This window comes from Psammomys obesus, unplaced genomic scaffold, assembly GCF_907164565.1.
Source record: "Psammomys obesus unplaced genomic scaffold, mPsaObe1.curated_primary_1811, whole genome shotgun sequence".
NCBI lineage: Eukaryota > Metazoa > Chordata > Mammalia > Rodentia > Muridae > Psammomys > Psammomys obesus.
Genome location: NW_026592776.1, coordinates 2,065,387 through 2,089,675, shown reverse-complemented (window position 1 = coordinate 2,089,675; position 24,289 = coordinate 2,065,387). Strand labels below are relative to the sequence as shown.

Sequence of the window (24,289 nt, the reverse complement as noted above, 5' to 3'; positions counted from 1 at the left end):
TGTGTGTGTGTGTGTGTGTGTGTGTGTGTGTGTGTGTGTGTGTGTGTGTCTGTGTGTCTGTGTGTGTGTGTGTGTTAGGTCTTATCCTTTCTTACAATATATGTTAACTTATTGCTTGCAAAGGCAGTGTAGCACTGCCGTGCTTGAGAAATGACACCCAGAATCAATTTGGGTTTGGGATCTCTCTTCTACTATCCATTAGCTATGTGTTCTTGGTGCTCTTAGCTTCCTTTTCTCTCTGCTTTGGATTATCACGTATAGTTATGGCTTTCTGAATGGCCTCTTCCTACTTGGGTCTCATTTTTCTCACTTGTTCCCTTCAGCACCCTCATCTCTTAAGGGAGCATGACAAGATCCTTAGAGTGGTGACTTGAGGATTGCCCGGGAAGTACTTAGTATGAGAACTGACACAAAGATTATTAAAATCTGTAATATAAAATAAAGCTGACCTTGGCCTTGCACATAACCTGTAATCCCATACCCTGAGAGGTGAAGTCAGGATGATCAGGAGTTCAAGGATAGCCTTCGCTATTTGAGATCCTGCCTTAAAAATGAAAACAAAGTAAGTTTGCCTTGTCAGGTCCCATACTAGCCAATAAAGTAAGTATGTCTATGACTGTAAGATTGTGTTTCTACTGAATGGGCATGTGAATGTGTAGACAAAAACTGTGGAGATCTTTGCATATAAAATATAGAATGACTTAAAATACTTTGGTTATCAAGTTGTATTCCTTATATTTAGATGAAGAGAAGCATTTTTCCTAAGAAAGGCCTTTCTCGGAGAAAAAATTAGAAAATTAACTATTGAGTATAACCTTTGAAATAGCTTAGTGCGTGACTAGCAGACTAAGATAGAAATGTGTTTCTTTTTCCTGTTGTTTCATGCTGCATATTTTAACATAGAAAGAAGGGTGATGGGAGCTGTAGACACTCAACAACAGGAGTAAATTTGTAGTCATAGGTCTCTCCATCTAATATGATTGGAAGCTTGTTTGTTTGTTTGTTTGTTTGTTTGTTTGTTTAATGGAGTTGAGAACTTGATGTAAGAATTAAAAAAAAATTCCAGATTTTCTTCTGTTAGTTACTATTAATACATTTTTCAGGTTTTTTTTTTCTCCCACTATTCCCTCCTTTTTTTCTTTTTTGAGACAGTGTCTCATGTAAACCAGGCTGGTCTGCAGACTCCTGCGTGTCTTGTCTCTATATCCTAAATGCTGAAATCACAAGCTTGTGGCACCACACCCTGCTTGATTTTTTTTCCCTTTTACTGAAAACAACTTATTCTAGTAAATGTTAAATGCTTCAATATTGAGATGGTATAATCCAGAATTCTTTATATAAAAATTATCTCATCTTTCTTTTTTGTATTCCAAAGTAATCTTAAATCTACTTTTGAGGTAAATTTAAGGATGAGGTAGAATAAACGATGAGATACATAATTACCATTAATGAATTGTGGATCTACTTTATTGCATTCTTAGTTTACTGTTTAAAATGTCTGCCTTGAACTGCCTTATTTTTAAAATAAAGCAGGACACTGAAACAAGAAACAGATCATGTCTATCTTGCTAACTGCAGCTGGTGACATTCTGTTGCAGACGTTGTGGGGGCAATGGCATGCTTTGGAGAATAAACTGATTTTAAAGCACAAGTTCTTCAGTTATTTTTATGTAGGTTCTTCTTTGCCCACATCTATATTATGGATACCATCTCAGGATAGTGGTAGAACTAGTAATAGCGTTTGGCATGTCACCTCCTGCCTCTCCATTAATCACCCATGAAGATATTGAAAAAGAAAAACAAACTTTTAATAGTTGTGTAAATTTAAAAAAAAAATCAAAGATTGGTGACAACTACAGGGAGAATTTCATTAGCAAGAGTAGATTAAAAAGCAGTCTTGAATGTCATGTTATTTATTACACTTTCTGAAACCAGCTGAGGCAAAAATAGCTAAAGGGAGCAGGGGAAAACTTGCACCCATGGGTAAAGAGGCTGGCTGGCAGGCAGTCATCTCACCAAGGAACTGGCCTTCTCAGTTTCCCACTAGCCCACTTAACATCCATATTTCCAGATCATTCCAGAGACCAATGTGCCCCAAATACATAAAATAAGGCAAAAAAAAAAAATAGAGAAGGCTTGGAAGAGATACACAGCATCCATAGAGAAATGTAGGAGCCATCAATACCAAGGTAATGCGCTCTAGAGCCTGCACAGGAAAGAGGAAATGACATGTGCTCATTCAGAGAAACCTTCCCACACAGTCCGAGGTCAAACCCGCCAAGCCCAGTGAGGATGGTGCATTGTTAGTGATCAGCTTTGAACTCAGCCTCTTGAGTAACTCGGTCTTTATTTGAAATTCAGGTGGCTGAAAAATCCATCTTACTGAGGTTGCTGCCAGTTGCCAAATTTTGTTAAATCTCTTTCCATCTCGGTCATAAGGATGAGGTTAAGGAACAGGGTGTGGGCAGAGGAGGACTATGAAAAGAGAAGTCAAGATAAGATGTTGCCTTGATCTTTAGAAGCAACCCCCAGTTTTGAAGATGAGTTTTGTGTAACAAGCAGATAAAGTCAATCAAGACATATGCATTATCTCCTAAAAGGAGATAGTGGAGGTGTGCCCTGTATGGTGTAGAACAAACTGAACCAAGGTAACAAATTCAGGATTTAACTGAAAGAAGGAAAGATGAGGAAATCGAAAGTGAAACAGATGAACAACAACATTGATTGCCCTGCTTTTGAATAATTCTCTCATTGAATAAATGGTCGCTAAATATCAAATATCTACCTGATACACTAGGTATTGGTGATATAATAGATTAGGCAGTTACAAAAGGTACATTTGAAAAGGTATAAGGTTTATAGTGAAAATTACTAGAAAAGTTGGAGTAGATACAGTATTTAAGGTTATTAGACAAAACCTTCTGAACATCAATACTTTGCAGATAATTTTAAGTTCAGAACACAAACATAATGGATTTCTTCTAGAATATAGGCAGAGGATTTCTTTTTTTTTTTTTTATTTCAAAGAAAAGAAATGACCTAAGAGAATCTAGGATTAAAAATATGTTTCTTCTTTTTTTTTTTTTTTTTTTTTTTAAATAAGGTATCCACTTTGAAACAAAAGCCAAGTTGTACACAGGCATTTTTCTAAAAGCCAAGAGACCATCGTGTCATTCTCGGCTCCCTATGCCATCACTATAATTTATCTTAGAAAACAGCAGGCCTTGGTGGGAGGGTAGAGGTGCACATGTGTGGGGGGTATGTGTGTATGTATATATACATATAGATACATATATATGCATGTATGTAGATATACGTATATATGTATATATGTAGATGTACATAAACATGTAGATATGTAGATATACATATATATGCAGTCCCCACGTGGACCTCATCAAATAGGCCAGGCTGGCTAGCTGATGAGCCTCAGGAATATGACTTCCCCACCTCCCCGGTGCTGAGCTTGCCTGCTCATACCACTATAACTTCCTTATGACATAGGTTCTAGGGATTTAATTGAAGGCCTCATATTTGCATGGCAAACCATGTTACCAACTTAGCTATCTTGCCAATCTGAGCAAACCTTCTTTAAAGCCTTTAATTTTTTTTTTCCTCTTGAAAAAAAAAAAAAAAGCTACTATATGGATTTTTTTTGCCAGGCGTTTCATTCTTAATAAGCACATAGATTTCCAGTGTTGGTGAAGTGAATGGTGCTTTCCTCGGTATTGCCGTAAGTATACAGAAAATCTGTAAGAATACATGTTTTCCTTCCCCAAATTAATTAATCCTCCCCCCCTCGCTCTCCTTTTTTTTTTTTCCTTTCTCTCAGTTTTCTTTTTAGCCTCACACACACTAAGCATATATTCTACCACTAAGCTGCGCCTCAAGCCATTCTAAAAACTCTGGGCCTGCCCACTTGCCACATGGGTGAAGGTGTTCATTGGTGGAGAACAGGGGCATTGCCCCAGAAGACCATTCAAAGATACATTTGTGGTGAAACAAAAATTAATGCAAACCAAGCATTCAAATATATGAAACCCGTTAGAGAAAAGGATTTTAGTAAATGGTGAAGCAACTGAATATGTAAATATAGTTGACATAATAATCTGTGTGTGTGTGTATATATATATATATATGTATGTATATATATAGTTATAAGTTAGGTTTAACAACCAAAACCTATTCTTACTTTGATTTAACAAAATGAAAAGAAAACTAGGATCAAGAACTCCAGCTCAACGTAAAAGATATCAGTAATTTAAAGTGGTTCTGGCATAAGAGCAGGTAGGTCAGTACCTACACCAGGCTAAAGATGACAAGAAAGCTCTGAACATAAATCTAGACTCTGTAAGGATGCTAAGATATAACAGTTATGAGTCATCACTAAAGGAGGTTGGGAAAACTGGTTCATCATTTAGAAATAATATTAAATCACCTTGTCATTTACTAAAGTAAATTATAATTGGGTAAAAACTTAAGGAATGAAATAATTAAAATATCAAAATGAAAGATATGAATAATAACCATGTTCAATTAAGGACATGGGGCACAAAAATGATTACATAATTACAAAGGCCAGTTATATTAGATTTGATCATGTATACTCTACAAAAATAACATTAAATAGCTCAGTTTGGCAACAAGTTTTCACCCATGAATCAGTGTTAAAGAAAGTTAACCCTGGTAGAGTTTATTTTAATTTACCAGGCCATAGAAAATTTCTCTAGTCAGGGCCGGCAAAATGGCCTAGTGGGTATAGGCACTTGCTGTGAAACCTAACAACCTGAATTTAAGTCTTGGGACCTCCATGCTGGAAAAAGAGAACCCATCCACACAAATTTTTCTGTGACCTCTGCACATGCATTGTGGCCAGCATCCTCAACCCCCAATAAATAAACAAATGTTATCAATTAAAAAACTTATCTTACTCACATTATTAGATTGAAAAAATGTTCTTTTAAGTACTGATATTTGTTTTGGCACTGCTTGTGGAATGGACAGTATGGACAACTAAAGGGAGCTGCGAACGTTGTATTTGTGTGCGTCAGCTTGGCTGTGTGTGATAGGAACCCTCAGCATTCGTGGTCTTCGAACCATCTATGTCACTACAACATTTGCTTTGGAAATGAAGATGCTCTTGGAGTATGTTCATTGATACTCTTTTAAGTTAACCATCTATTACTATTGGAACTTTAAACCACTATTTACCATCACGTATAAATGTTACTTATTTAATGTGAAGTGACATATACAACTGTATATAGCAAGGTGTATAATATTGTTATTTCAAGGTAAGGAAAATCCTGAATTGTTAAGGGTTATGTAAATATTTCTGGTTGTCTTCTTTATTTTATTCTTTTATGTCCTGTGCTTTTGAACACATTGACAGTTGAGATTTATGTTTCGTGCCTATTATGCTAATGTCTGTTCTTTGCCCCCCTTCCCGCCTTCCCTTCTTCACATTCCTTGGCAATGTCTCCAGGGTGATAAGAGGGGACTTTGAAACAAAGTAATGGATGGATGGAGTTGATGATCTGTGTGTTTGCTCTTCTGTCCCCAGATAACTGGGATCCTCAGTTGGGATTGGAGAATGATTTTCCCTTTGCCTCTTTTTCCTTTGCAGGAAACACATGAAATTGTGGCAATCAAAAAATTCAAGGACAGCGAAGGTATATATGCATTTTTACTTCTGTGTGTTTTTGTTTTGTTTTGTTTGTAAATAAAACGTGGGCGAAGAGGGATTTAATTGCTTAGACCTTATCCCTGTGATTTTCAAATTCTAACCTCGGGGACCAAATGCAGCTTATTTGTTATGCTTTACTTTGAAATATTTCGTATTTCTTGATATTAGAATATTTATTTTAATTTACCATAAAGGGTGGAATTCTTGCTCCCGAGGCCAGTTTTCTTAACCACATGTTTCCACATAGATTACAATGGAAACACTGACTAAAAGCACATGCTTCTGTAGTCCCCCTAAGTAGTGACTTCTGTGAAAGATCCAGCATTTGGTCACTGTGTTCTCTAGCTCCTAGTCACAGCAAGAAGCGCAAGGACAAGTGGGAGGCAGCATGGAGAGGGGAAATTTTTATATTTAGAACCACTTATTGAGGGAATAAAATAAAATACCATATTTGGGGGTCTTGGTCACACTTTTAGACTGTTTCAAACGGAGTATTAAATCTTTCTGCCGGGAAGGAAAGTTTCAAATAAAATATTTTACTGGCGCATCAGTTTTGAAACCTTTAGCTGTAACTCTTACCCAACCAAAGACAGAAAAAGGAGGACCGAGAATGAAAGTCTGCATGGCTTTTGAACAGCTTTAGGCAGCAGTTTTTCACACTGTAGTACAGAGACCCCCAGTAAAAACACTTTCTAAGTCCTAGCTTAGTTTCCATAAACATACTCTACTATATCAAAGCAAGAGTCTCACAACTCAGCTGTTACTGAGGTACTCGATTTTCTATTTTTCCTGGTTCATGTCAACTCTTAAAAAAAAAAAAAAAAACACCCGTTGTGACACTGAGTTGCAACCCACCATATGAAAAATGGGGAAAGGGTAGCAGCATGAGCCTCTGTATCTAATGCCAAGCCTGAGGACAAACAATGTAGCCTGGCTTCGCTGGTGCACATTTCCTAAACACTTTAAGGCACCGGCTTCTATATTTATGAACTGTCTCATCACCTTCATCTCAGATACTTGGAAAGCATGCCCTAACAAGGAAGGCTTGCTAACAGAAGACTCCTAGGGTAGCTTCTACAGCATTTGATGTAGCTCAACTATGATGTGCCACCTCTGTGGAGCACATGCATATTACCCAGAGCCCTGTTGCAGCCCCTGTGAGGACAGTCTTCAAGGAAGACACTGGCAAGTGCTTTTTTAGCTGATTCTGAGAGGCAGTGTGCTTGAAGCAATGTGCTTATGTGCCTGTGATCTAAGGGAAGCAGTTGCCCTGGCTAACCCACTGTGAGACCATTGGACATAGGCTCTTTGAGCAGAGACTTTAGACTAATGACAGGTGGTCCAGAGACAAATGGTGATCTAAAAACGGTGATTGGAGCAGACATTCAGAGCAGCACTCTTGCTTAGGTATGGAGACGGCTAACTCCGCATTCACCTTTAAGGTCACAGTGGCAAGCTACAAAGTAATAATTGTCAGCAGATCTTCAAAAACTTTTTTTTTTTGGCAGAGGGTCTTATGTAGCTTTAAGCTTGCTTAAAACCCTGTTAGATATAGTACTGTTGTGTATGTCTTTACCCTGTTCCTCTAATAAGAAAACTGTCTGACTTGAAAGAAAGAAACAATACATGTCTGGTGACTAGCTCTCTTAGAGTGTGAATTATGCATAAATAGTTTTATATAGATGAGGTTGTCTATTGAACTCTCATATAAAGTACTATAATTCAAAATCTGTTTTATTATCTAAATTTCAACCAAGTCCATTATAATAAAAATAAGAGTACTTCGATAATATTGTCCTCTTTGTCTAGTAGCCCTCAACCATTTTTATTAGTTGCTATGAAAATTCATATTATAGTAGTGACTATTGTATATCAAACACTTCCAAATCTTTGTGAAGATAAATGAAGTAATTCTATAAAAGCATTGTTAAACTTAAGCTAAAATGACAACTGTGCTTGGTCTGACATTCACATTAATGTTTCTAAGTATTACCTAACTGATAATATGCAAGGAGAGTGTGTGAGACTATATGCCACCTTTTGGTGGCTTTAAAAGATGGTAATAGCTACACCTGCAATACAAAGTGAATAAATTGTAATAAATAAAAAATTAAAAAAAGAAAAAAGATTATAATAATGTCCTGCTGTCAATTAAGATGATCTGGAGCCAAAAATTTGTGTGAAATATTTTTAATTTAATTTAAATAAACTTTTATTTAATTGTAAATTTAAATTATATTTTATTTATTTGTTTGTTGGTTTATTGAGACAGGGTTTCTCTGTGTGGCCTTGGCTATACTGGACTTTTTTTGTAAACCAGGCTGACCTCAGACTCACAGAGATCTGCTTGCCTTTTGCCACCCTGAGTACAAGGATTAAAGGCATGTATCACCAGGCCTGGCAAATTTTTGTTTAAATTAAACAAAACATGTTATTATTTTAGATAAAATATATGATAAAATATACTTTCAGGTATACCACTTTTGGTGCAAAATATATTATTATCCTAGAACAACTGATTACTGCTTAAAAATAAAACCCAAATTTTCATAATAAATAAAAAGTTATGTTGTTACTTTAACTGGAAAAATGAAAACTGAAATTATGAAAATAGGTTGGCTTTATAGTAAATACAATTTTGATTATAATAGCAACTGTATGCTAGCTTAGTTCTTAGGAGAATTGAGTATTATCTTTTAAGATGGAAAGTCTATTTTTACAGAAAATTGCAAACTAGCTCAATAAAAGTATAACAGAAAGCTTTCTCAGTTTTCTCTTTTTTAATATGTCTGTCTTCGTGTTTTAGAATTATTTTTATTTTGTTGTCTGTGAGTATTTTGCCTGCATGTATGTGCGTGTCCCATGTATGGGTCTAGTGCTCATGGAGATAAAACAGGGCATTGGATCCCCTAGAAATGGAGTTATGGATAGTTGTGAACCACCATGTGGGTGCTGGGAATCAAACTAGGATCTTTCAAGACCAGCAAGTACTCTTAACCTCTGAGCTATCTCTCCACTCCTCCCCATACTTTTAAGTTTTTAGTCCCTGATTATTAGCTCATAAAGCTCTATCAAATCATTTATCAGTGTCTTTGCCCATGAGTTTCCCTGAAAGACATTAATACTCTAGATAAGGACAGAAACTTCTGTTAAGAGAAAGAATATAGGCTGGGTTTGTGGCTCAGTGGTAGAGTCTTGGATTCGATTTCCAGCTGCTATCCCTACCCCTAAATAAAAAGGTATGTTTGTGCGATAAATTTTTATTAGGGACAACTTCTTTTGTTGGTTTGTTTGTTCATTTGTTTTAATGGCTTCTGCTTCTTGACATATCATCATAATGTCAGAGAGGATTCTTAGCAATATTCTCAGTGATATAAATTTGCCTATTCATGTGAGCTTTCACAGAGAAATTTAAGTATCAAATACCTAACAAGTGAGAGGCCTCTACTACATTAGTTCTGTTAATTATTTGAATTTTTTGAAAACAAAAAATGACCACAGATGCCAAAGATAACGGAGGATCCTTTGGTTAAAAGATGTTTTTCAGATTTTGTGTAATAATTATTTTAGCTAAATTCTCCTTAACTTTGCTATAACTGCAGTCTTGAACATTGAGTTTTGAGAATCAGATGGCAATCTATTACTGGCAGATCATCATTCTCAGTCACATTTGTATGTTTATTGTATACCTTGTTATAGGTGTGCCATATCTGGTGTCTAGAGATCAGAGGACAATTGTGGGCAGCAACTCTCTCCTTCTATCTTGTGGGTCCCTAGGGATCAAACTCAGGTCACCAAATCTTAGAGGCAAGCCCTTTATCCCCTAAGCCATTTCACTGGCCCTGGGTCATCATTCTTAGATAGAGACAGAAACCAAATATATTGAACAATCCAGGAGTGCCAATTTAAACTAGGTAGTTTTTGAATGGTAATAGTCCATTAAATCTTTCTGTTAGGAAAGCGTGTGGTAAGAATTTTTCTTTACTTATAGTTTGATCCTCCTCCTAATTCCTTGGACTGTTACCTTTCTTTGATGAATGAAAATTTCGCTCTTCTTACCAGTGGGCCTCAGTACATAGCTAACTCCAGTGAGCTGTGCAACCATCCTTGTTTCATTGGCGGAGGGGTGTTAGGTCATTTTTCTGATTTGACATCAAATAAAGTCACTAGCATTTTATTTTATGTTACTTGTATCTTATAGATAAGTATTTTCTCTCAAAGTGGACATATTTATTTCTGTAATTATTCTGAAGCATTTAGTTAATCATATAGTCTTTCCTCCAGTTGATTCCATTCTTTTTTTCTTTTATTATTATTTTTTTTATTTTATTAATTACACTTTATTCATTTTGTATCCCCCCATAAGCCCCTCCCTCCTCCCCTGCCGATCCCACCCTCCCTCCCCTTTCTGCATGCATGCCCCTCCCCAAGTCCACTGATAGGGGAGATTCTCCTCTCCTTTCTGACCTTAGTCTATCAGTTCTCATCAAAAGTGGCTGCATTGTCCTCTACCGTGGCCTGGTAAGGCTGCTCCCCCCTCAGGGGGAGGTGATCAAAGAGCAGGCCAATCAGATTATGTCAGAGGCAGTCCCTCTTTCCATTACTATGTAACCCACTTGGACACTGAACTGCCATGGGCTACATTTACCTAGAGACTAGAAAACACAGTACTAGTTTTAGTTTGTATGATGCTATAACAGAAGAATTCATGAATTTTAAAATCAAGAACCTGAGTTTTGTATAAGAGGGGCCTTGAAAGAAAATCTCCAACCTTTATTATTTAAAGAATTTGATTATATGATCTAGAGCACCTGGCTATTCCTGGTACTGCCACACCTCCTTTTTCTGCCCAAACCAGATCTTTCTTTTTTTTTCCCAAATTTTAAAATGTATTTATTTATATATTTCAATTTATTCACTTTGCATTCTCGATGTAGCCCCCTCCCTCATCTTCTCCTAGTCCCACCCTCCCTCCTTCTTCTCCCTCTATGCCCTTTCCCTAGTCCCCTGATAGGGGAGGTCTTCCTCCTCTTCTATCGAACCCTAGCCTATCAGGTCTCATCAGGACTGGCTGAATCATCTTCCACTTTGGCCTGGCAAGGCTGCAACCCCCAGGGGGAGGTGAGCAAAGAGCCAGGCCACTGAGTGCATGTCAGAAACCCCTTACTAGGGACCCCATTTTGAAACTGAGAAGCCTATGAGCTTCCTCTGAACAGGGGGTTTAGGTCCTCTTCCTGCATGGTTCTTGGTTGTAGTATTGGTCTCTGCCAGCCCCCTGGACTTGGGTATTTTGGCTCTGTTGTTCTCCTTGTGGAGTTCTTGTCCCCTCCAGGTCTTTCTTTCTTCCTCTTCTTCTGTAAGATTTCCTGAACTCTGCCCAAAGTTTGGCTATGAGTCTCATTATCTTCTTCGATACCCTGGTGGGTAGAGTCTTTAAGAGGTCCCCTGTGGTCGGCTCCTGTCCTGTTCTTTGTCTTCTCCTACTTCTGATGTCTATCCTGTTTGCCCTTCTGAATGAGGATTAAGCATCTGCCCTAGGCTCCTTCTTGTTGTTTAGCTTCTTTAGGGCTATAGATTTTAATGTTTATCCTATATTATATGTCTAATATCCACTTATAAGTGAGTATATACCATGTGTGTCTTTCTGTTTCTGAAATACCTCACTCAGGATGATCTTTTCTAGTTCCCACCATTTGCTTGCAAATTTCATGACAAACCTGATGTTTCAAACCTCAGGGATTCCTGTAAGATTTGGTGACATTTTGCACCTTTTGTGATTCCATAAATTTTCTGTCCTTTTACTTGTCCTTCATCTCTAAAGATTGAAAGGTCTTCATCTTTTTTGGTACATAAAACAGTAACATCACCGTTCAAACCTCTGTGACCACACTGATTGCCCTGCTGCTGCTGTCTGTCTTCAATCACAGCAACCAGAATCAAACATGGTGCCCCTATGGCTTCGTTCAAGGATGGATTGACTCTTCTTTTCATAATAACTGTTTAAAGGTCTGTTTTGGGGGCCTCTTTGGCTATACAAAGATGTCAGGTTTGTGATTTCATAAAGTAGGTTACAGCTATTCCTGGATTTCTTTTCTAAGCCCACGGTTCTTTAAAAATAGAGTTACAGTAGTTTTTGATCTTTAGATTTTTTTTTTCTTTTCATCATTGACTTATCTTTGAATTTCTTTTGTTCCTGCAAGTTTTGTTTTTTTTTTTTTAACTGCTATCTTTTATTTTGATGACTCTTGATTTTTTTAGCTGTATTAACTTGACTCAACGGTAAGCCTCCAGAAATAGGCCAGATTTTTGTTTGTTCTTACTCTGCATCCTTTTTGTTCATGTTACTTTGTCCTTACTAGATTGGATTGTATATACTGCACATAACTTTGCCAGAGTTGCTCCTGACTTTGACAGTGTTAACTGTTTTTGTTTTGTTTGAGAAATGATATTGCTATCATCCCAGGATAGCCTGAAATTACATTTTTATATATTCATTCATTCAATCATTCATTCATTCATTCATTCATTCATTCAATCTTGCTCTTTTACCCCCGCCCTTTCTTTCACTCCTGCCCTCCCTCCCTCTCCATCTCTCTTTCCTCTTCTCTGTATTTTGAAAAAAAAAAAAATCTTATTCTGTAGTCTAGGCTGGCCTAGAACTCATTGTTTAGTCAAGAATGGCTTTGAACTTGTAGTAATCCTCCTGCCTTAGCCTTTTGAGTGCTAGGATTATAGGGGTGAAACACTCTGCTGGGCTTTCTTTTAATGGTGAGATTGGTTAGGAGCTTCACTGATTATTTCTTTCACCCATGCTATGTTCTTTGGCTATGTGGCTTTAGCAGCAAGCCAATTAGCTTGCTCCAAAATGTTACAAAGTCTAGACATCAATCTAGGTGTTGCAACTCACTCTCAAAAGCTCGCTGTAAAATACCATACCACCTCAGTCCCTATGTTCAACTCAGGATATGAGGTTGAATATGACTCAGAGTCCATGCACACTGAGAGAATTATCTATTCTTTTTAGCCTTCAACTCTTTATTTATGAACTGGAGAAGACAACATAAGGATGCTTATTTTCATGGATTGTACTATGACTTTTAATGCTTTGCTACTTTTTGCTTGTCTCAGGAGAAGGCCATGTGTCAGTGGAGTGTGTATTACTTTTTTCCATCATTTCATCATTTAGTACCACATTTTCCACTATCAAGTGTAGGGCAGGCTAGAAAACTTAAAAAAGTACTCACAGAAACGAAATCATAGGATATTCCAAGTAATGAAAAGGGCATAGTTTGCTTGCAATTTGGGAATTAATAACTCTATTTTCTGTCTGTTCCCACTCATTACAGTCTTAATACTCAGGTGATTGTTTAAGGCTGGCATAAAGGAGCCTCATTTTCTTAAAAAACAAAACATACAAACAAAAAAAAACAGCTCAAATGAGGTTGTGCTGACACAGTGTACTCTAAGTGATGTTCTCAAGTGTCCCTCCAACTCACACCCCGTGTGTGTGTGTGTGTGTGTGTGTGTGTGTGTGTGTGTGTGTGTTTTACTGGGAATTGAACCTAAGGCTTACACTAGTGCAGAAAGCACTCTACCACTGAGCTATATCCCAGGCCCTGTTTTTACATTTTGTTTATAGACAGGATTTCAGGACATTGCCCAGGTTAGCCTTGAACTTGGAATCCTCCTGTTGTAGTCTCCCAAGTTGCCAGGATTCCTAGCCAGGTACCATCAGCTTCATTTATTCTGTGCTTCTTTTAAGATTACTTATCTTCTTTCTCTCTTTGTAAACATTCAGAATATAACCAATTATGTTTTTATAACTCCACTGTCAGTTTTATATATTTTTATGTTTTATAACTACACTCATATCTATGAATGATATTTTATCAGGTACCAAAATTCAGTAAGGTTTAGGCTTATTATCAGAAAGACTTTGGCTGGAGAGATGGCTCAGCTGTTAAAGGTTAGACTCATAACCAAAAATAATCAAAAATGCTTTAATGAAAAAAAAATCACAGATTATTAGATTTATGTCCTAATGAAAAGTTTACAATCAGAAATCCTTTAGTGAAAAAAAAATCACAAATTATTAAAACTTAAGCGCCTTGTCCACAGTTGCATGTTACAGCATAACTTGCTTGAAGACAGAATCTAAAGTCTATAGGTGTCCATAGTCCCTTCCATCAACACTCAGGGTTGGGTCACTACTTCTGCCCCTGTCTCCCTTCTCTACAGCTGGTTATCGCCACCAAGGTGGCAATATGTCCCAACAATCATCACCAGATTTCTAGCTGGGGAGGACCTCGCTGATGTAACCAGGTCCTGAGAAGTATTAACTTTGTGTCTCCTGGTTGTCATAGATCCAGCAGTACCACAAGGCACCATTTCTATCAGCCTCTTCTTTAAACTCATTTTGGAAGAGGGTTGAATGTGGGAGCTGGACAGAAAATCAGCTAATAAGCAATCCTTACTCCGCATGTAGAATCTTTTTTCATTCTCCCATCATGGACCACAGTCAGCTTATTTCCCTTTTGGGGATCTTGTGTAGAAACCATGCCTTCCCTGAAAGCCGTAAGCATTCTTGTCTCTGCCCCAGAACTTTAGTTTCTTTCTTTTCAGACTTAAGGACATTCCTGAATCAAGGTCCCCACAACATAATCTCAACAAGCCTGCATTCTGGCCCCTAACCAAAGCCTGTGGCCAAATGTGTTTTAGAATTCATATTTCAAAGTTTTAGAATGGAAATATGTCACTCTACATAGCACTCTATAATCAAGGCATATTTCTATAGCGTAGACTATGAATATTCATAGCAAGTGGGTTAAACAAAGACCATAAATAGTCTCATATCAATTTCGTTTTGCCTCTGAATGAATTTGTCACAAACTTAGAACGCATTCAGTTTTCCAACTAGGAATTTGGGAATTATGAACATACATATTGAAAACACCCTACTTGGAATTTCCCAGTTACCTCTTAAGCTATTCAGAGTATACATTTAAAGTGAAATATTAACTCTTTGCTTGCCTGCTCAATAATCCATTACCGTTAATGAGACTTCTGTGCTTTCTCTATGTCTCTGGAGGTTATCACAAGTAAAGTTAATGGTATGGTAGGGCAGATACTGGTACAGCATAAGTTCTCCATCCCAGAACAGCTACACCATCTGGGATGGACAGATGGACATACCATGGGAAGGCTGCAGGAACGCACAGCAGCTGCTGTTCAAAGAAATAAGACACTTAAGAATTCCCTCTGATTGGCCATGAGCTGCTTCATGAATGCCTGCTGCACAACCTGTGCTCACTGAGGTGACCCACAAGCAGCCTGAAGAATAAAATGCTCTTTTAAGCCAAAACTTGTAACTAATCTTAGGACATAACATGCTACACAGACTAGGCACAGTCTCCTCTGCACAATGATAGGGTTGACTCACGTAACCCTTTTAAACATTTGCTTCCCCAACTCAGAATGTTAGAGCTAAAGTTAGATTCATATGCTATCTCTATAAATTTATGGTTTTGACAGTAAAAAATAAAGAAAATGCAAGCAAAAGAAATGTGTTCAAGTAAGCCTTTTGTGTTGTTGGTTTTGTTTTGGGGTCCTTTGGTGCCTCATGGCCCAGACTAGCCTGAAACTTACCATCCTCCAGCCTCAACTGAGTGCTGGGATTATTATAGGTCTACACCACCAGATGCAACTAAGCCTTTTCTTGAAGTTTCTTTTTTATTTCACCAAGAAAATATGTGAATATTCTATCTGTGCACTTCTTAAGTATAAGATGTTGTCAGTGTCATAACATTCTCTGAAAGGTAGCTTTGAAAGCTTTCATTTATTTTCTCCTCACCGTTGTCTGTTCATTCTAGAAAATGAAGAAGTCAAGGAAACGACTTTACGAGAGCTTAAAATGCTTCGTACTCTCAAGCAGGAAAACATTGTGGAGCTGAAGGAAGCCTTTCGTCGGCGAGGGAAACTCTACCTGGTTTTTGAGTATGTTGAGAAAGTAAGTCATGAATTACCAGTGTGCAGATTCACCTTATTTGTTTTTGTTTATGACATTATTGAAGAAGGTAGTTTTGCTTAGCATGCTCTATCAATGTACTCATGATCTGAGAGTATTAAAAATGAAAATATCTTCCATAGTCATTAGACGTCCTAAAATAGATCTAGGGGTTTTGTACAAGTTAGAAATAGTCAGATGATCATAAGTGTAAACAGCATAGTGTATGGTTTCTAAAGTCTTAGCATCTAGGTACAAGTGGTTTTAAGATTAGATTTATTTCAATTAAACATCAGCAAAAGCTCTGTGAGATAAACAGGTGAATGGATAGTATGGTCAAGGACAGTAGATACACACATCAGGTCTATGCAAGCAGGAGTTGGGTCCTTTAATCAGACCTAGGATGATGAATGAGCAAGAGCAGAAGCAGTCTTTTGGGAACTGCCAGTACTCTGCTTTTCTTGAGGGAATTATAAGGTAAGGCCTGAAGCTGCCTTTAAGATTACCAGAAAGTACTTTGTAAAGAGGGCTAACTGATAATGAACATCTTAATATTGTTACCTAAGGCTCAAAGGTTAGCTGTCTAATAATTCCTTAGAGGGCAACTGACTTTGAGCAGTTTGTTTTAGCTGTTTACAGTAGGAGAAACTGGAACCAGAGTTGCTTGTTGAAGGTTTTGTTGCTGAGTGAATAGGAGGCTTCTGATAATTTTATAGACTGTTACCTAACACAGATTAAAACTGGAAAGGCTTCTGTTTGCTGTTGATTAATTCCTGGTAGTTATTGTGACATAAGTGACATGAAAGCAATGTTTTCTAGAAGAGTGACTGGTAATGTGGCTTTGAGTTTATTCAGCATTTACAAAATATTTTTAAATAAACAAGATAAAATAATAATTATTAGGACAATTTAAAATATATTAAAATATATAAGACTCTTATATTTTAATATATCTTTATTAAAAACAATTTTTATATAAAATGTTCTGATCATGAGGTTTCCCTCTCCCAACTCCTTCCAGGTCCTCCCCACCTTATCATCTACCCAATTCCATGCCCCTTTTTTCTCTCTCTTTAGAAAACAAACAGGTAAATAACAAGTAAACCCAAATTTTAAAAAAGAAATTCACACATACATGTACACAAAAACAAGGTCCATAAAAGCATAAATTTGGAAACCATAATTTACAAGCAAAAGACCAGTAAGAAAAAAAAATGGCCAAACAAAGGAAAAAAGAACAATAAGTGCAATATACCACTGAGTTCATTTGTGTGGCCATCTCCTGCTGGGCATGGGGCCTGTCCTTAAGTGTGGTTAATATATTGTCATTTTAAATCAGTTATTATACTACTTTTCCAAAAATGTTTTATGTGTTAATTTTGGTATTTCCCTATCAAAATAAAACTAAAAAAAAATATTTTAAGAAAAATATTGCTATACTAGAACTGCAAAAAAATAGATTATTCTTATTTTCCAGTTATCACAAATACTTGTGCAGTTTTCAACTTTCACAGCCAAATAAGAAAATGTGACTCCTCTAGTATTTCACTTTATCTTATTTTTAATTTTTGTTGCATTCTTGGTGGTGGCTTATGATAAATAACAATTTAGTATATCAAATAGAGATATATCCTCCGTATATCTGTTTTCTCTCTGGGAGAAACAATTTGGCATGCCTGAAATCTGAAAGCTGTCTGCTCACAAGTGACAGTGTTGTCACCAGTATTGCAACCTTCTGCCACTGAGGCCTGGCCTTCTTTCTCTACCCCTGTGACTCTTGGATGGAAGTTAACCATTACACATGCCCACCAGTAGCAATGCCTGGCAATTTACAGTGAGTGTTGGGACTATAAGAAGAAAGATGCTCAAACAAGATAGGGAGTTGTGGACTGAGACCCACAATTACAATGGCTTAAGCGAAATAGGAATTTCTTTCTTCCTCACCAATATATGCAACAGGAGATAGCACAAGACTGAAGGGCAGCCTGCTCCCTTGTCTTTATTGTCAACCCCAGCTGTCACATCCAGTTAACTACTATATAGTTGGATGGTCACACTTGGCTACAGGGCAGAGAGGAAATGTACTCATGTACTCGTCATTCTGAGTACCGAAGTCTGTGGCTGGAAATTGTATTCCCGATGGAGTAAGGAAAAGTGGCTGTGGAGGGTGCTCATATCTCTGCCATGTAGGAGCCTTGAGGAGAACATGAACTGAGAGATCATCATATTTTCTCTACTATTCAACCCCCCTATGCCTTCTTGTTCTTTGCATCTCGTACATATTTAACAATTGACAAAAAAAAAAAAAAGGGGGGCAGCTCTCATAGCAATTTTTAAAAGCTCAGGACATTCTTTTGATGTTTTATTTTAACTAAAACCATAGACATCTAATCCTCTAGGGAGGTAGGTCTAGATGTTTTGCATATTATTAAAGTTCTTCTTGGTCTTTGTTTCATACAACATGTTCATAAATGCATCTTTAAATGGAAACAAAGGCTCAAAAAACTAGAAAGCAATCTCCATGCAGAACCTGTCAGTATTTATGCTTATCAGTGCCAGCACCTGTTTCTTAACAGTGCTTAATGCATGTGTCTCACCATTGACATGCATTTCATGGCTCTCTTTTGTTGGGTATTTCTAAACTATTAAGCATGATTTGCATATGCACAGCAATTCTCTTTTTAAAGAAACATTATTTCAGTGGTTGATAAAGATCTAATTGTTGATTGTTGGGAGCCTTTACAATTTTTGTGGTGGCTTTTGTCTAGTAGCATTTCTCATATTAGACAAAGTTGAGCAATGTAAACAAACTTGTTTGGGGCTGAGTTGTAGCTCAGTGGTAGAGTGCTTACCTAGCAAAGCAAAATTTAAAAAAAAAAACCAATAATGTTAACATGAATAGCGTCTCAGTTGTTTTGTTTGTTTGTTTGTTTGTTTGTTTGTTTTTAATAAGAAAATGGTACAACACAGAGTAGCTAGTACAGCATGCATCTGAGCATCCAAATGAGGACAGCAGTCATCGTTTAAATGGCATGTGTGTGGCAGAAGTACTCTATGGATATTCTTCAGTTGGCATGTAGATTCTTAAGACATGTGTTCTAGTTTCATTTATGTTGCTGTGACAACATACCCTGACCAAAAGTAACTTAGAGGAGAAGGGTCTCTTTTAGCTCACAAGGCCAGGTTATAGTCTGTCAGTACAGGGAAGTCATGGTGACAAGAGCTTGAGCCAACTAGTTATATCATATCCATAATCAGGAGCAGAGAGAAATGAATGCATGCATGCTAAATGCTCAGCTAGCATTCTGTACTTTTTCTACAGTTCAGAGTCCCAAACCCAGGAGTAGTGCCACACACTTTCAGGCTGAGTCTTTCCACATCGATCAAGGCAATCATGACAATCCCCCACAGACCTGCTCAGAGGCCAACCAGATCTAGGCAATCCCTCATTGAGACTCCTTTCCCATTGTGTCAACTTGACCATTAAAACTTAACTATTACAGCCTGGCAGTGGTGGCACATACCATTAATCCCACTCTGGAGGCAGAGGCAGGTGGACCTCTGTGAGTTCGAGGCTAGGCTCATCTACAGAATGAGTTCTAGGACAGCCAATGCTGCACAGAGAAACCTGTCTCAATAAAACCAAACCAAAACAAAAACCCTTAACTGTTACAAACGTATAACAAAATTTCATAAACATAATACTTTCTACATCATCAAGGGCATCTTCAACTAACTGCTATTTTGTTTTGTTTTGTTTTTTTAATGGAATGGCAAGGGGTCAATTGGATTTCAAATTCCATTCCTTTGATTCATGTTAATGTTCCAGCAATTGACCCATTGTTGCTGTGCACCATTGGTGTAAATGCCAGAAGTGAAAAAGGCAAACCTATGAGTACTGTGATGAAGCTGCTGTGACTTCCCGAGCCTCTGAGCAGCATCAGAGCCTCTGTTTGTCTCCAGGTTACACTTCTTAAGTGGCTTCTCTATGTGGGTACCTTCAAGCAATAAGCTAAGCTTGCACTGTGAGCCTTAGTTAGTGATTGGGATTTGCAGAAGAGGTGGGGAATGTTTGGTTAACATGCTAATGAAGTGGAGACTGGCTAAGGGAAGCGTTGGGCTAGCATTTCTACTGGTTTTGGAGACAGGTTCTCACTATATAATGTCTTCTAAGTGGTGGGGTGACAGACATGCATCTTGATACTTGACTTACCAGAAAATTTTGCATGAACTTTATACAAAAATAGTCTCTAACTCAAGGTTTGACAATTTTGAATTGTTTAGGGTTTGCATGCTTATTTAACAATATATTCTTCTTTCAATTTTTTATTTAGTGTATTTGTGTGTGTGTGTGTGTGTGTGTGTGTGTGTGTGTTGCCACATTGCACATGCAGAGTTCAAAAGACAATTTTGTTCAGTTATTTATCACCTTCCGCCTTTAGAAGAGTTTCAGGATCCAACTCTTAATTGTCAGGTTTGCATTATTAGCAAGCATCTTTCTCTGCTAAGCTATCTCACTGGGCGCTCTATTTTCTAGCTTGTTTTAATTTTTATACCAAATGTATAAATCTAATCAAAAGGAAATCTCCCTTACTCTCTCATTCCCCTACCCTACCCCTACCCTTCTCAGTATTAAAGGCAAGCAGTAGGGAGTAATAGAAATGTTATTTCTTACAAAGAAAAACTTTTATTCAATGTACTATCCTGATCCACCATAAACTGAGTTATAGATTAAATTCAAACGTAAAAAAATAATACATGCTGTATATTGGATGAATCCTTATCTAAGGTGCTAAAGAGTCTAATTTTGGACATAAATGGCTCTGTATTTGCTTTTAGAATATGCTTGAACTGCTGGAAGAAATGCCCAACGGAGTGCCACCTGAAAAAGTGAAAAGCTACATCTACCAACTAATCAAAGCTATTCACTGGTGCCACAAGAACGACATTGTCCACAGGGGTGAGTACAGATGCTCAAAAAGAGAAATATGACGTGTCAGCTAAAATGAAAGATTTCCTGTTTGGAGAACATGTCTATTTAAGGAAAACATACTTTTAAAGGAAGAGCTATGTAAGCCCTTTGCTCTTCGGATCTCCTCTTATACCCTCCAAAGGGCAGCATATAAGTTTATTCGTTACTGTGGTGATCTCTATTTGTATAACCAAGTCTGCTGTGAAATGTAGCAATAGTTAATTAGTTAGCAGCTGCAAAATTTGAAGCTTATTTGGGCTAGAATTGAATGTCCAAAGGACAGTTCCCATACCTTTGTGTCTTACAGCTAGATCAGGGAATGTGAAACAATTTAAAAACCAGGCTTTCAAACTGGTCTTAGGTGCCTGGGCCTCCAGTAGAGCTCTTCTTTCATTCTGTCTTAGATCAGGAATCTCTAGGATATATTTTCACCTCCTGATTTCTTCTCCCTATTGCTGGAAAGTGTCCCCTTTCTGTAGGTTGAAGGTATAATCAGCCTTGTATGGGCCATGATGATACTTCTCTAAACTAGATTCCTTCTTCTTTAGCACCATAAAGTCAGTGGTTTCAGAAATAAGGAAAATGATTTCTTTTCTGTCATTCTGACTCTAATGTTTGTTTTCTAATAACCTCACTTACACTGTAAAGTTTTGCAGCAATGGGACACAACTTGATGCAATAATGAAGCTAAATTTTTTATTATTTTTTAAATTATTATTATTATTATCATTTATTACAATTTATTCAATTTATATCCTGGCTGTGGCCCCCTACCTCATTCCTCCTAATACCAACCTAATACCAAATGAATATTTGCATTTTTCTGCATGTAGACATCCAGTTAGACAGCACCATTTGTTGAAGATGCTGTCTTTTTTCCATTGAATGGATTTGGCTTCTTTGTCAAAAATCAGGTGTCCATAAGTGTGTGGGTTTATTTCTGGGTCTTCTGTTTGGTTCCATTGATCCACCTTTCTGTTACTATGCCAGTACCAAGTAGTTTTTAATTAATGTTGCTCTATTGTATAGCTTGAGATCAGGGATGGAGATACCTTTAGAAGATCTGTTATTGTACAAGGTTGTTTTAGCAATTCTGAGTTTTTTTTGTTTTCCATATAAAATTGAAAGTTGTTCTTTCAAGGTCTGTAAAGAATTATATTGGTATTTTTCTGGGAATTGCATTGTATCTGTAGATTGCTTTTGGTAAAATGGTCATTTTCATTATGTTAATCCTACTGATCCATTAGCATGGGAGATTTTCCATCTTCTGATATCATCTTCAATGTCTTTCTTCAGACACTTGACTTTTTTTTCATATAGGTCTTTCACTTGCTTGGTTAGAGTTACACCAAGGTACTATATAGTATTTGCGGCTATCATAAAGGGGGTTGTTGCCCTAATTTCTTTCTCATCTTTTTTTTTTTTTTTTTTGTATACAGGAGGGCTACTGAATTTTTTGCATTAATTTTGTATCCAGCCAGTTTGCTAAAGTAGTTTATTAGCTGAAGGGATTCTCTGGTAGAATTTTTTGGATCACTCATGTATACTAGCATATCATCTGCTAATAGTGATACTTTGATTTCTTCCTTTCCAATTTGTATTCCCATGATCTTCTTTAGTTGTTGTTGTTTTTGTTTGTTTGTTTGTTTTTGTTTTTGTTTTTGTTTTGCTCTAGCTAGGACTTTAAGTACTATGTTAAAGAGAGAAGGAGAGACTGGGCAGCCTTAGGTAAAGCCATGATTTCCGGATTTTTGTTGGATGTGTTCTTAAACTGGCCTCTAGCCATCTGATGGTCAGTAGCCTTTGTTCCTGGAGCCTGTACTGCAGACTGGGTCCATCTGCCTCTGGAGTCTGGAGTATTCTTCAGGAAGATGAGAGAAGTCCACTGGTTTGAGAGTGGGTGTTGGTGTTTCAGATGCAGCTCAGGGAGGAAAGTCACAGGCTAATGTGTGCAAGTGCAGGTGTGTGTGTGGGAGTGTGCCTGCCTGGAAGGAGGGAGTGTAAGGGAGGAGATTAAGAGCAGGCTGTGGAGCAGGGGCAGCGAGGGTTTGCAGGCTGCAGTGCCTGGGTGCAGGAGCCCTGAATGGCTCAGTAGGCCACAGGCCTGTCTAGGTCTTGTGCTCCAAGTGCTCCACCATCTTGCCTCTAGGAATCGTCTGGCTGGACTCTGCTGGAAGACACACAGAACAGGGGCTTCAAAGTTCAGGAGGCTGTCCTAGGGATTTCTTTGTTGCCCACAGCAGGGGTTGGGGGATAGGAGGGATCAGATTGTCTGGCTCCTACTGTAGAGGGTCCCAGATCTGGGGCTCTGTAAGCACTCTCTGGCAGAAGCACTCACTCACAGGCCTATGGAAAGCTCAGAGGGCCTGTAAACTCACTTGCAGGTGTGTGGATAACACAGAGTGCCCCCAGTTTTCTATTCTCAGATTTGGGTCCCCTATGTGGCCTTCAGAGTAAGGAGTCCCCATACCTGGCATTATGCAGCCACTGGAAAGCTGCTGGAACAATGGAAGCTGTAGCCAAAAGTGCAGGGGTGGATAGTACACCACTCTCAGACCCTGGAGATGTCCACGGCGGGAGGGAGGGTCTGTATCCAATCTTTCCCAGCTCACCACTTGTCCCCTCCAGCCCAGGAAGCCTCAAAGTCAATGCTCTGGCTTCAGCTGCCCATCTGACAGTCTCCAGTTACAGAGTTTAGGACCCTCTGCTCCTCAAATATGGTGCACACTGGTCACCACCATCTCGGAGTCCTCCAAAGCGAAAAGTTTTAACAAAATGTTGACACATCTACTTCTTATCTGTATTATCTTTGTGTTATGATGTTGTTTCTGTTGCTGCTGCTGCTGATTATTATTATTATTATTATTATACCAAATTTATCTGTACAAATGTGCAAGGATAATCCCCTTCAAATTAGTGTTACTTTTAAGAATAGCTGAAAGGTATGAAGATTTCCAGCTTCTACTATGTGACTCTCACAGTAGTTACCCTGTTATCAAGACTGCAGATGTCATAGACAAACCGCCAGGTTAACTGGCCATCTAGTGTTTTAGGTAACGGTTCCACGAACAACCTGTGTTACACTTTAACACGTTAGTGAGGAGCTGGGTAGCTGTGTTTCCATTATGAAACTGTGCTTTGATTAAATGTATAGCTGATTAATGGTAGGAATTAAGGTTCAGGGCTGGGGCTGTAAATGGCACAGTGCTTGAGTAGCATGTGTAAGACCTTTGGTTCAGTCTACATGATTGAAAACACAGTTCTGTGATTGGGAAATCTGTAGATTTCCACAGTTCTCTCCTCACTTTCACCTCTACTGTGTAATATAGATAGTAACTACGGAACTCTAAAAATAAAGTTGTAGCTGCACATGGCAGTATATACCTATATTCTGAGCATACGGAAGCTAGAGACAGGAGGATTATGAATTCAAGGTCATCTTTGACTACATAGGAGTTGGAGGCCAGTCTAAGATGCATGAGATCCTGTTTCTACAAATAACATTGAAAGATGCCTCTCGGTGGTTTAGTTCAGCTCCATTTTTCTTTTTTCTTTTTCTTTTTTTTTTTTTTGCAAGTTTCTGCTCCTCAACTCCTATCACATCTTTACATCTTAATGGACATCTTAA

At 37.9% G+C, this 24,289-nt stretch overlaps 1 protein-coding gene across 1 annotated transcript in view; it reads left to right on the top strand.

The window, feature by feature from the left end:
• Cdkl5 (cyclin dependent kinase like 5) overlaps positions 1–24,289 on the top strand; it is a 181,832-nt gene that overhangs the window by 104,693 nt on the left and 52,850 nt on the right. The window contains exons 4-6 of the mRNA XM_055615721.1: positions 5,627–5,672; positions 15,556–15,692; positions 20,529–20,649. Of these exons, the coding sequence (XP_055471696.1) occupies positions 5,627–5,672; positions 15,556–15,692; positions 20,529–20,649 (304 nt within the window). The remainder of the gene's footprint in view (positions 1–5,626; positions 5,673–15,555; positions 15,693–20,528; positions 20,650–24,289) is intronic.